The following is a 12,895-nucleotide window of genomic DNA, read 5'->3' as shown; positions in this document are numbered from 1 at the left end:
ATGTCTGGCCCAATTTATACATTTTTAAATATCATGTTATATCCCGTTTTTGGCCCTCTCTCTCTCAATGGTGAAGAATCACTTTAAAAATTAAATAATTCTCGTGTCCAGGTCCGGATTCGGACCTTCACCAAAATCGAATCAATTCGTCCTTATCACACACCCAACTTGTCCACCAAGTTTCATCCGAATCCGTCCACAACTTTTTCAGATATCCTTCACACAGACATCAAGAAAACAGGCGGACAGACAGACAGACAGAAAGGGGGTGAAAAAGATTACCTCCTTCAGCTTCGGTGGAGGTAAAAAGATCGTCGGGGAACGTGAGGAACGAGACAAAGAAAAACAATGAAATCGAGCTACAACTTTTAAATTTCATTCGCCTCTCAAGAGGAACGTATTTCTCCCATGTTGATGTTTCCATCATATTTTGCTCCCAAAACGCCACATAACACGTCACATTCATTATTTTCTCACAGAATGGAAACCACCGATTGGAGGAAAATGGAAACAAAATGGCGTACACGGACCACGTGACCACAATTTTCCGGACAGGTCATGTTGTTACTCTGTTCGGTGGAAACAGGGACTTTTGGCTGGGGCCGTCTCGGCTGGGGTGTGACAGGGAGGAGGTTGGGAAGAAACAAGGATAAAGGGATGGAATGTAAGAAAGAAGGATAAAGGGATGGAATGTAAGAAAGAAGGATAAAGGGATGGAATGTAACAAAGAAGGATAAAGGGATGGAATGTAAGAAAGAAGGATAAACGTACGATGTGGAGGTTTCTCGGGATTACGTCCCCCTCTGGTGAGCGATGTCGGTGCTGCAACTGTACTTCAGGACGCGGTTCAAAGTCCAATCCGAGTGAGCTGCGTCAGGCCAAGTTGGACAGCGGAACTAAGGTACGTGTGGGAACTGAGGTACGGAGTGGGGGAGAGCAACTGATGAGGTACGGAGTGTGGGAGAGCAACTGATGAGGTACGGAGTGTGGGAGAGCAACTGATGAGGTACGGAGTGTGGGAGAGCAACTGATGAGGTACGGAGTGGGGGAGAGCAACTGAGGAAGTACGGAGTGGGGGAGAGCAACTGATGAGGTACGGAGTGGGGTAGAGCAACTGAGGAAGTACAGAGTGGGGGAGAGCAACTGAGGAAGTACGGAGTGTGGGAGAGCAACTGATGAGGTACGGAGTGTGGGAGAGCAACTGATGAGGTACGGAGTGGGGGAGAGCAACTGAGGAAGTACAGAGTGGGGGAGAGCAACTGAGGATGTACGGATTGGGGGAGATCAACTGAGGAGGTGCGGAGTGGGGGAGATCAACTGAGGAGGTGCGGAGTGGGGGAGAGCAACTGAGGAAGTACAGAGTGGGGGAGAGCAACTGAGGAGGTACGGAGTGTGGGAGAGCAACTGAGGAAGTACAGAGTGGGGGAGAGCAACTGAGGATGTACGGATTGGGGGAGACCAACTGAGGAGGAACGGAGTGTGGGAGAGCAACTGAGGAAGTACAGAGTGGGGGAGAGCAACTGAGGAGGTACAGAGTGGGGGAGAGCAACTGAGGAGGAACGGAGTGGGGGAGAGCAACTGAGGAGGAACGGAGTGGGGGAGAGCAACTGAGGAGGAACGGAGTGGGGGAGAGCAACTGAGGAAGTACAGAGTGGGGGAGAGCAATTGAGGAGGTACAGAGTGGGGGAGAGCAATTGAGGAGGTACAGAGTGGGGGAGAGCAACTGAGGAAGTACAGAGTGGGAGAGAGCAACTGAGGAGGAACGGAGTGGGGGAGAGCAACTGAGGTGGTACGGAGAGGGGGAGAGCAACTGAGGAGGTACGGAGTGGGGGAGAGCAACTGAGGAAGTACAGAGTGGGGGAGAGCAACTGAGGAGGTACAGAGTGGGGGAGAGCAACTGAGGAAGTACGGAGTGGGGGAGAGCAACTGAGGAAGTACGGAGTGGGGGAGAGCAACTGAGGAAGTACAGAGTGAGGGAGAGCAACTGAGGAGGTACGGAGTGGGGGAGAGCAACTGAGGAAGTACGGAGTGGGGGAGAGCAACTGAGGAAGTACAGAGTGGGGGAGAGCAACTGAGGAGGTACGGAGTGTGGGAGAGCAACTGAGGAAGTACGGAGTGGGGGAGAGCAATTGAGGAGGTACAGAGTGGGGAGAGCAACTGAGGAAGTACGGATTGGGGGAGAGCAACTGAGGAGGTACGGATTGGGGGAGAGCAACTGAGGAGGAACGGAGTGGGGGAGAGCAACTGAGGTGGTACGGATTGGGGGAGAGCAACTGAGGAGGTACGGAGTGGGGGAGAGCAACTGAGGAAGTACAGAGTGGGGGAGAGCAACTGAGGAGGTACGGAGTGGGGGAGAGCAACTGAGGAAGTACGGAGTGGGGGAGTGCAACTGAGGAAGTACGGAGTGGGGGAGAGCAACTGAGGAGGTATGGATTGGGGGAGAGCAAGTGAGGAGGTACGGAGTGGGGGAGAGCAACTGAGGAAGTACGGAGTGGGGGAGAGCAACTGAGGAAGTACGGAGTGGGGGAGAGCAACTGAGGAAGTACAGAGTGAGGGAGAGCAACTGAGGAGGTACGGAGTGGGGGAGAGCAACTGAGGAAGTACGGAGTGGGGAAGAGCAACTGAGGAAGTACAGAGTGGGGGGAGAGCAACTGAGGAGGTACGGAGTGTGGGAGAGCAACTGAGGAAGTACGGAGTGGGGAGAGCAACTGAGGAGGTATGGATTGGGGAGAGCAACTGAGGAGGAACGGAGTGGGGGAGAGCAACTGAGGAAGTACAGAGTGGGGGAGAGCAACTGAGGAGGAACGGAGTGGGGGAGAGCAACTGAGGAGGAATGGAGTGGGGGAGAGCAACTGAGGAAGTACGAAGTGGGGGAGAGCAACTGAGGAGGTACGGAGTGGGGGAGAGCAACTGAGGAGGAACGGAGTGGGGGAGAGCAACTGAGGAAGTACAGAGTGGGGGAGAGCAACTGAGGAGGTACGGAGTGGGGGAGAGCAACTGAGGAGGAACGGAGTGTGGGAGAGCAACTGAGGAAGTACGGATTTGGGGAGAGCAACTGAGGAAGTACGGAGTGGGGGAGAGCAACTGAGGAAGTACGGAGTGGGGGAGAGCAACTGAGGAGGTACGGAGTGGGGGAGAGCAACTGAGGAAGTACAGAGTGAGGGAGAGCAACTGAGGAGGTACGGAGTGGGGGAGAGCAACTGAGGAGGTACGGAGTGGGGGAGAGCAACTGAGGAGGTACGGATTGGGGGAGAGCAACTGAGGAGGTACGGATTGGGGGAGAGCAACTGAGGAGGAACGGAGTGGGGGAGAGCAACTGAGGTGGTACGGATTGGGGGAGAGCAACTGAGGAGGTACGGAGTGGGGGAGAGCAACTGAGGAGGTACCGAGTGGGGGAGAGCAACTGAGGAAGTACGGAGTGGGGGAGAGCAACTGAGGAGGAACGGAGTGGGGGAGAGCAACTGAGGAGGAACGGAGTGGGGGAGAGCAACTGAGGAGGAACGGAGTGGGGGAGAGCAACTGAGGAGGAACGGAGTGGGGGAGAGCAACTGAGGAAGTACGAAGTGGGGGAGAGCAACTGAGGAGGTACGGAGTGGGGGAGAGCAACTGAGGAGGTACGGAGTGGGGGAGAGCAACTGAGGTGGTACGGAGTGGGGGAGAGCAACTGAGGAAGTACAGAGTGGGGGAGAGCAACTGAGGAGGAACGGAGTGTGGGAGAGCAACTGAGGAAGTACAGAGTGGGGGAGAGCAACTGAGGAGGAACGGAGTGTGGGAGAGCAACTGAGGAAGTACAGAGTGGGGGAGAGCAATTGAGGAGGTACAGAGTGGGGGAGAGCAACTGAGGAGGAACGGAGTGGGGAAGAGCAACTGAGGAGGAACGGAGTGGGGGAGAGCAACTGAGGAGGTAGGGATTGGGGGAGAGCAACTGAGGAGGTACGGATTGGGGGAGAGCAACTGAGGAGGAACGGAGTGTGGGAGAGCAACTGAGGAATTACGGAGTGGGGGAGAGCAACTGAGGTGGTACGGAGTGGGGGAGAGCAACTGAGGAGGTACGGAGTGGGGGAGAGCAACTGAGGAAGTACAGAGTGGGGGAGAGCAACTGAGGAAGTACGGATTTGGGGAGAGCAACTGAGGAAGTACGGAGTGGGGGAGAGCAACTGAGGAAGTACAGAGTGGGGGAGAGCAACTGAGGAAGTACGGAGTGGGGGAGAGCAACTGAGGAGGTACGGAGTGGGGGAGAGCAACTGAGGAAGTACAGAGTGAGGGAGAGCAACTGAGGAGGTACGGAGTGGGGGAGAGCAACTGAGGAGGTACGGAGTGGGGGAGAGCAACTGAGGAAGTACAGAGTGGGGGAGAGCAACTGAGGAAGTACGGAGTGGGGGAGAGCAACTGAGGAGGTACGGAGTGGGGGAAAGCAACTGAGGAAGTACAGAGTGGGGGAAGCAACTGAGGAGGAACGGAGTGTGGGAGAGCAACTGAGGAAGTACAGAGTGGGGGAGAGCAATTGAGGAGGTACAGAGTGGGGGAGAGCAACTGAGGAAGTACGGAGTGGGGGAGAGCAACTGAGGAGGTACGGAGTGGGGGAGAGCAACTGAGGAGGTACGGAGTGGGGGAGAGCAACTGAGGAAGTAAAGAGTGGGGAGAGCAACTGAGGAGGTACAGAGTGGGGGAGCAACTGAGGAGGAACGGAGTGGGGAGAGCAACTGAGGAGGTACGGAGTGGGGAGAGCAACTGAGGAAGGTACAGAGTGGGGAGAGCAACTGAGGAGGAACGGAGTGGGGAGAGCAACTGAGGAGGTACGGAGTGGGGAGAGCAACTGAGGAGGTACGGAGTGGGGAGAGCAACTGAGGAGGTACGGAGTGGGGGAGAGCAACTGAGGAGGAACGGAGTGGGGAGAGCAACTGAGGAAGTACGGAGTGGGGAGAGCAACTGAGGAGGAACGGAGTGGGGAGAGCAACTGAGGAGTGCGGAGTGGGGAGAGCAACTGAGGACAGAGTGGGGAGAGCAACTGAGGAGGAACGGAGTGGGGAGAGCAACTGAGGAGGGAGTGGGGAGAGCAACTGAGGAGGAGTGGGAGAGCAACTGAGGAGGTACGGAGTGGAGAGCAACTGGAGAGTGGGAGAGCAACTGAGGAGGTACGGAGTGGGGAGAGCAACTGAGAGAGTGGTGGGGAGAGCAACTGAGGAGGTACGGAGTGGGGAGAGCAACTGAGGAAGTAACAGAGTGGGGAGAGCAACTGAGGAAGTACAGAGAGAGCAACAGGAGGTACAGAGTGGGGAGAGCAACTGAGGAGGTACAGAGTGGGGAGAGCAACTGAGGAGGTACGGAGGGGGAGAGCAACTGAGGAGGTACAGAGTGGGGGAGAGCAACTGAGGAGGTACAGAGTGGGGGAGAGCAACTGAGGAGGTACAGAGTGGGGGAGAGCAACTGTGGAGGTACAGAGGGGCCGAGGGCAACTGAGGAAGTACAGAGTGGGGGAGGGCAACTGGGGAGGTACAGAGTGGGGAGAGCAACTGAGGAGGGAGAGAGTGGGGGAGAGCAACTGAGGAGGTACAGAGTGGGGGAGAGCAACTGAGGAGGTACAGAGTGGGGGAGAGCAACTGAGGAAGTACAGAGTGGGGGAGAGCAACTGAGGAGGTACGGAGTGGGGGAGAGCAACTGAGGAGGTACGGAGTGGGGGAGAGCAACTGAGGAAGTACAGAGTGAGGGAGAGCAACTGAGGAAGTACGGAGTGGGGGAGAGCAACTGAGGAGGTACGGATTGGGGGAGAGCAACTGAGGAGGTACGGATTGGGGGAGAGCAACTGAGGTGGTACGGATTGGGGGAGAGCAACTGAGGAGGTACAGAGTGGGGGAGAGCAACTGAGGAGGTACGGAGTGGGGGAGAGCAACTGAGGAAGTAAAGAGTGGGGGAGAGCAACTGAGGAGGTACGGAGTGGGGGAGAGCAACTGAGGAGGTACGGAGTGGGGGAGAGCAACTGAGGAAGTAAAGAGTGGGGGAGAGCAACTGAGGAGGTACAGAGTGGGGGAGCAACTGAGGAGGTACGGAGTGGGGGAGAGCAACTGAGGAGGTACAGAGTGGGGGAGAGCAACTGAGGAGGTACAGAGTGGGGGAGAGCAACTGAGGAGGTACAGAGTGGGGGAGAGCAACTGAGGAAGTACAGAGTGGGGGAGAGCAACTGAGGAGGTACAGAGTGGGGGAGAGCAACTGAGGAGGCAAAGAGTGGGGGAGAGGAACTGAGGAGGGACAGAGTGGGGGAGGGCAACTGAGGAGGTACGAGTGGGGTGAGAGCAACCTGAGGTAGAGAGTGGGGGGGGGGGAGAGTGTACTGAGGTAGAGAGTGTGGGGGGGTGTGACCAAGGTATGGAGTTCGGGGGGTGTGACCGAGGTACGGGGTGCTGGGTGGGTATGTAACCGAGGTATGGGGTGCTGGGCGGGTGTGGCCGAGGTACGGGGTGCTGGGTGGTTATCTAACCGAGGTACGGGGTGCTGGGTGGGTATGTAACCGAGGTACGGGGTGCTGGGCGGGTGTGACCGAGGTACGGGGTGCTGGGTGGGTATGTAACCGAGGTGTGGGTCAGTGAGCTAACCCAGTTCAAACCGGTTTAGGAGGCTTGTGAAAGTGGAAATTGTGGCTGCAATGCCATTTTAAGTGCTGAAGGGTCATGATCTGCGCCAACAGCATAACGGAGCACAGATTGTGTTCCTGGTCATCCTCGCTCGTCTGTGCCATGGAAGTGATGTATCTCTGGCCATCTTGATAGGTGATGCTGTTGTCAAAATGGTTCAATATTTTGATGACTTTACTCCTCGTTTGTTTCAAGACGTGCAGTCCTGTGCCAATGTGCTTTGGCGTGAAGATAACTGCGATCTCTGCACTATCCATAAACAGTGATGTATCATCTTCCAGAATTCCTGCTTATTCTCCGTTTTGTAGCAGTGTCCTTGACATCATTCTGCAATGATTCATCAGAATGGTGAAAGGTAATGTTCCTTTCAGGATTAGCTCCTGTGGTGGTGGATTCATCACTTTCCTCTGCACTTTTTATGGCTATCTCCCTCTTTGGGCTGGCAACCATTGATAGAAGATAACCTCTTGACATGTCTGATGAACAAGTTATAGAAGATTGCTATTTTTGTGCTACTATTATGACCTTTGAACCACTGTCTGTGTCGGAGCCCTCAATTTTTTTTATTTTTATTTTTATGAGAATGGATGACCTGTATGAAGCGGAATTCACTATATCACGTTCAGACAACCAGCTCCTGTATTTGTCAGGACGTTGTTCCGATCTTCAGATAAGATATTACCACCTATGTAAGAGGCGAACCACTGCAGAGCATCATCATGAACTGCATCAGAGGGGTCTTTCATCCGTTGGTGGGACTTCGTCATGTATGCACATTGCATTCAAACAGGACTTGTGGTACCTGAGGTCATCAGTAATGATGTCAACACAATTGTCACCACGTCCCTGGATACGGTGTAACATATCATCACCGAGAAACTCTGCTTGCTCCCGTATCACGTTTTGTCGATCCTTGGTGCTCACAACCAGGAGTTTATGTTCACTTTTAGTGATCTCGTTCCTTCGCACAAATGAAACACTGTAGCATGGATTTAGTCGCAGATGACCCACGCATGGATCGAGAAGAGATGATTCCAGAGTTCATTGTTGCATTTTTGTCGCACGTATTGGATATATGTATAATGTATATAATATGCACGATGATTTCGCTTTTTGTGTAAGGATTTCGACATTTGACATGACATACAGGGACCTTCTCAAGGAATTGTTCATCACCTTCATTCAATTATTCTCACAGTCTAAATGCAACATCATCAGCTCTGTCCTCCTCTGCATCGTGGAGTGTAGAGAGCCCTTTAAGGGTAACTTTGGTAGCGTATGGGCGGTGACTTCTGGCATGTGATGCAACGACTATAATCGGTATAAGATTGTGTCCTCTTGCATACATCATCCATCATGTTTCCTCAATAGGTTATCTCTCTATGGAGTGCAGCCTGTGGCTGCTGGTTGCATCGTTGTTTGGGACACGGCTATTCCGCTGATGCAGTGCCCCCCCTTACCGGTACACTGCTACTCATTTTGCCGGCCTCGGAAGGATGACATGCTGAGTCAACCTCCTGGTGTATTAATTCAGCGGCCCAACGGGGTTTGAACTCAGGAACCTAGGATCCCAAGCTACCACCCTAACCACTTAGCCAACACCAGACTAATAGGTTATCTGAAAATATATGAAATGGACAACCATTAGATATTTATACCAGCATTTCATGAGGTTGATATTGGAATTAAACGCTACTGTTCAATTAGATAATTTAAGTTTCGTAAACAATTTTGATGATTCTGCAACAAAATTGACCTCCTTTTGACCTCAAGGTCATCTGAGGTCAAACGGGTCACCAACTGAAAGAGGATATATAATATTTCTTGTACATCTTTCACAATAGCTGGTTACCTTCATGCGTTATGTCGTTGTCGACGTAATTTGGTAAACAAGAGATGCCGAAAATTGCACCTTGGGTACCTACCTTTACGATTGGGCACCGACCTTCAAACCCCTAGATTCCACTGGTTTCGCAAGACAGGTAGATGAGCAGGCCTGATGATTCTGAACCTACAGAGATGATACTAAAATAAAATTGAGCCTGCATAGTCTACGAAGAGTTATCTGGTCCATTCTAAAATAAAGCCTTTATGTCATGTGGAGCCTGGACTATGGGTGGTTTGCCTGTGCACTTATCTTTTAAAATGCTCAGAATCAAGAAGGGAAGCAGCACGTACCTTTTTCTAAAGTGTTGGTATGACTACCACAGGGTTTGAACCGCTGACCTCCCAGACCTCCTGACCACGTCGTTACTGCGGGCATGGCGAATGTGGATGAGTGCAACATGCTGCCTCGTGGCTCTGGACCACACACTGTGGGCTGCGCCGATCTTATGACAAATGGAGGGCAAGAGGTAAACACCGTCAGAGAAACAATACCCTATGTCAAACTCCTCCGGGAGGGTCTTCTGTCTTCACCTAAAACACGGTACCGGTGCTCGGTGTGCTGCAATCTGCTTGCTGTGCTCAGTTATGTTTATCTTCAACACTCAATCTGAACTGTATTTAACCCTCTAAGTTAAGGAAGGAAAGGTTGATGGAAGTTCAATTGTACTCTTCTCGGGCATGTAATTACTGGTGGGCATGGCGACCATGAATGAGGTACCATGCTGCCTTGTGGCTCTGTTTTGCTCAACAATATTCAATTGTACTCGTACAATCCCAGCTAGCTTGCATTGTTTTTATTATTTTATAAGCAGGGTATGCTTACACATTGCAAGCAACAATGAACCGTGCTTCCTCATTGTCTTGGGTCGCTCACCTGCATTTTTCCATTTATTTATTTATTTATTTTCAATGACTGATGCTTTCCAACGGTTCTATGATTCCACCCCCCCCGTTGTATCAGCTTTGATGTTCGTCATCATGCAAAATTTCAGCTTTCTACATCACCCGGAAGGTCCCGAACATTTAATATCGGTCGGTCAGTGAATGGTTAAAATGTGCTTTTTTAATATTAGATTATAAACTCCTTTGTTCCATATTTATTGTTTCTACAGGGGACCTTTATGCGTGTTTACTACCCATGCACAACGAACGACAGCAAGATGTATCCACCTACCTCATTAATTCCCCGCCATGAATACACCGTTGGACTTGTGAGCTTCTTAAGGCGTAGCCAGTGGCTCTTCCCACACTTCATCAACAGGTGGTTCGGTGGGTACGTATGTCAGGCTGGAGCTGGATATCTTTTACTCCACTCTCGTAAGCTTTCCGTATTAGTAATTGCAGGAGTGTCTTGCTCTCCAAATTATAATAGCATCGACAGAGGTGCCTAAATCTATTTAAACTAGAGGGCTGCAATTGGAAATCGCTGATAGTTCCCAGTATAGCCAACTCGTCATATTAGCCAATTGGTAGCACTTGACATTTTGTCTCATAATGAAATCAAAATTTAAACTAGAAGGGCACTCGGCAGAGCACATACTACCTCCGTCACGCAATGCCTGATTCACGAGAACATATCTGACCCAATACATTTTTGAAATATCAGGCTATGTTTCGTTTTTGGCCCTATCTTTAAATGGTGAAGAATCGCTTTAAACATTAAGTAATTCTTTCGGATAATCTGGATTCGGATCTTCACCAAAATCGAATCAATTCGTCCTTGCTACGTACCCAACCTGTCCGCTAAGTTTCGTCCGAATATGTCAACAACTTTTTGAGATATCGTGCTATATATCGTTTTTGGCCCCATCTCTCAATGGTGAAGAATCACTTTAATAAATTAAGTAGTTTGATCCGGATCCGGATCTTCACCAAAATGTAATCAATTCGTCCTTGTCACACACTGAAACCGTCCACAAAATTTCATCCGGATCCGTCAATTTTTTTTTGAGATATCCTGTACACAAACAGACAAACAAAGACAGAAAGGGGTGAACACGTAACCTCCTTCACCTTCGGTGGCGGAGGTAAAATAAAAAAATAAAATAATTGAAGAATCAAATAATTGAGAATTGAAAAATAAACTTTAAAATTGGAAGAATTTTTTAATTATTATTTATTTATTGAAAATTTGAAAATAACCAAATATTTTTAAGTGAAATAAAAATAATGGAAAAATTATTCTTCAAAAGGCAGGACACTATGGATACCGATATTGAATACTTAATGCCTCCCTCCAGGAACCATTAAAACCCTTTCAGACATTTGTCATCTGCAACGAGAACGACACTCAGCTGAGTGCATACCTCCTCCAGGCTGAACAGTTTACATTTTGTATCCCACTGATTGGCCGGATCTGCATCCGGACATGAACCAAAATCGAATCTGCTTGTTCTTGTTACCTACCCAACTCATCCACCAAGTTTGAAATGACCTGTCCACATCTTTTGAAATATTGTGCTGTATATAGTTTTTGGCCCCATTCTTGCCTCTACTTTCTCTCTCCAATGGTCTTTCCATAATTTGCAAGCTTCGTGGAAGTTCATGGTTCTGACTGGAACTGCATCAAACCCCTTTTTCTTACCTTGAAACTTTGCATATTGTCTACAGAACAGGTCGTGAATTTAGCAGGCAAATGTAGATTCTTCTCACCGCAAAACACATCATTGAGGCACAGGAATTTCCGCATCATGCTGTTTTTGCTTGTTCGAGGAAATTCTACGAGGTTTACAATACTCTTTCCAGTCGTCTTGGTGAACAATCTGCCCTTGAATTGTCCGGATACTGGCTCCACCCTGTTCACTCACTGGCTGTGTTGATGCCATCACATCCTTTCTGGCATGAAGTCACTGTTGGCTTTCAATTAAAAAAAAAAATGGCAAAAAATGCAAATGACTTCTGTCATTGAACCAGCAAGCTGGGATCAACACTTCCCATTCATTGCCGCATCTGATGTAATTTACATGTTCTATCGTTGGTGAGGTGCTGCATTTGAAATGGTTTGTTGGATATATTTAGCTTCTTTTTTTTTTGTTGTTCTGTAATAAAAATTTGTGTTGGTGTCAAAGCCAGTGACCAATTGGAAATTAAGAGTTGGATTCACTGTCACATGTGAGCAATCAGATTGACATGTAAACAATAATGGGCTCAACATGTGCAGTTTTTGTGCAATTTTATTATCTACCAGACCAGTGCTTCTCAAACTATCTGATGTGGTGGACTGGCAGGTTTTTTTTTCCAATATGCCAGGGACTGATACCATATTATTATTTGTTTATGATCCGAGAAAATATTGTTTGAACATCCGTAGTAATATCAATTTATACCGGAAAAATATAAAAATATAATAAAAGTTGACACATTTTTTTAATATATATTTTGTAAACGAGTAATATAGTATTACAATATTTTAAAAAATAAAAAAAAATCAAACTAGCAAAGCCTTCAAACATAGTTATTATAAACATATGTATACCGGTATACAAGTAATAAAATGAAAAATTATAATGAATAAGGTAGGTGAAAAAATTATATATTTTAGTTATCTTAAACTCCAGTGAATAAAGACATTGAAAGGAAATGGGTAACATTACATTGAAGCCAACTTTGAAAATGTTGTAATGTTAAAATATGAAATTGATGATATAGGCATGTTAAATCCTTAACTTTTACTAATGAGAAAGGTGAGCCTGCTTCTTTTGTCAGAATACTGTATTCTTCTTTGTCATGATTCACAATTTTTACAACCTCGCTGAGCACACTGTTTAGTTCTGTTGACATTTTTTTTTGTTGCAAGACTTTCTCGGTGAAGGAAGCAGTGCGTTGACTTGCATTCTGGGACGAGCGCCTTGATCTGGGTATCCACTCCTGAATGCCGACCTATCATTGCGGCAGCGCCATCAGAACATACGCCGACGCAAAACTTCTTATCCAACCCACATTTGTTAACGATGTAGTCGCTCACAGTCTTGAACACTTCAGAACTAGTTGTTTTTGTTGGTCGTGAAGCAGAGAAAAAAAAAAACTCTTCCTTCAAATCACCCTCATGTTTAAAGCACACATACACCATCAGAATTGCCATATTAGCAATGTCGGTACATTCATCAAGCTGCAAAGAAAAGTACTTTGCTAACTTAATCTGTCCTATGAGTTGATCTTCCATATCCTGAGCCAGATCGTGAATTCGTCGAGCGATAGTGTCATTTGAAAGTGGCACCTGAGCCACTTTCCTTGCAGCCGCCTCACCCAGCATTTCCATGCAGACATCTTTAATACAGCCCATCACTAGCGTCTCACCGATTGTGTATGGCTTTTTATCCTTAGCAACTCGAAGTGCTACTTTATAAGAAACCCGCAAAGCACAAGTATTTATGTGTGAC

At 48.7% G+C, this 12,895-nt stretch overlaps 1 protein-coding gene across 3 annotated transcripts in view; it reads left to right on the top strand.

Moving 5' to 3' along the window:
- Positions 1 to 734: 734 nt before the first annotated feature.
- Positions 735 to 12,895, top strand: part of LOC147013235 (platelet-activating factor acetylhydrolase 2, cytoplasmic-like) — a 50,130-nt gene continuing 37,969 nt past the window's right edge. Inside the window, exons 1-3 of one of the 3 annotated variants that reach the window (XM_085854902.1) lie at positions 735 to 901; positions 8,840 to 8,983; positions 9,629 to 9,785. In XM_085854902.1, the coding sequence (XP_085711028.1) occupies positions 8,891 to 8,983; positions 9,629 to 9,785 (250 nt within the window). In that variant the 5' untranslated portion in view covers positions 735 to 901; positions 8,840 to 8,890. Of the gene's footprint in view, positions 902 to 1,129; positions 1,210 to 2,365; positions 2,427 to 8,839; positions 8,984 to 9,628; positions 9,786 to 12,895 lie in introns of those variants that run through there. The other 2 variants (XM_085854903.1, XM_085854904.1) reach the window with 2 other exon arrangements.

The sequence above is a fragment of the Eptatretus burgeri genome, chromosome 14 (genome assembly GCF_056783735.1).
Source record: "Eptatretus burgeri isolate ZD-2024b chromosome 14, Ebu_testis_v1, whole genome shotgun sequence".
Lineage (NCBI taxonomy): Eukaryota > Metazoa > Chordata > Myxini > Myxiniformes > Myxinidae > Eptatretus > Eptatretus burgeri.
Note: the sequence above shows the minus strand (reverse complement) of the source record. Positions and strands in the feature narration are given on the sequence as shown.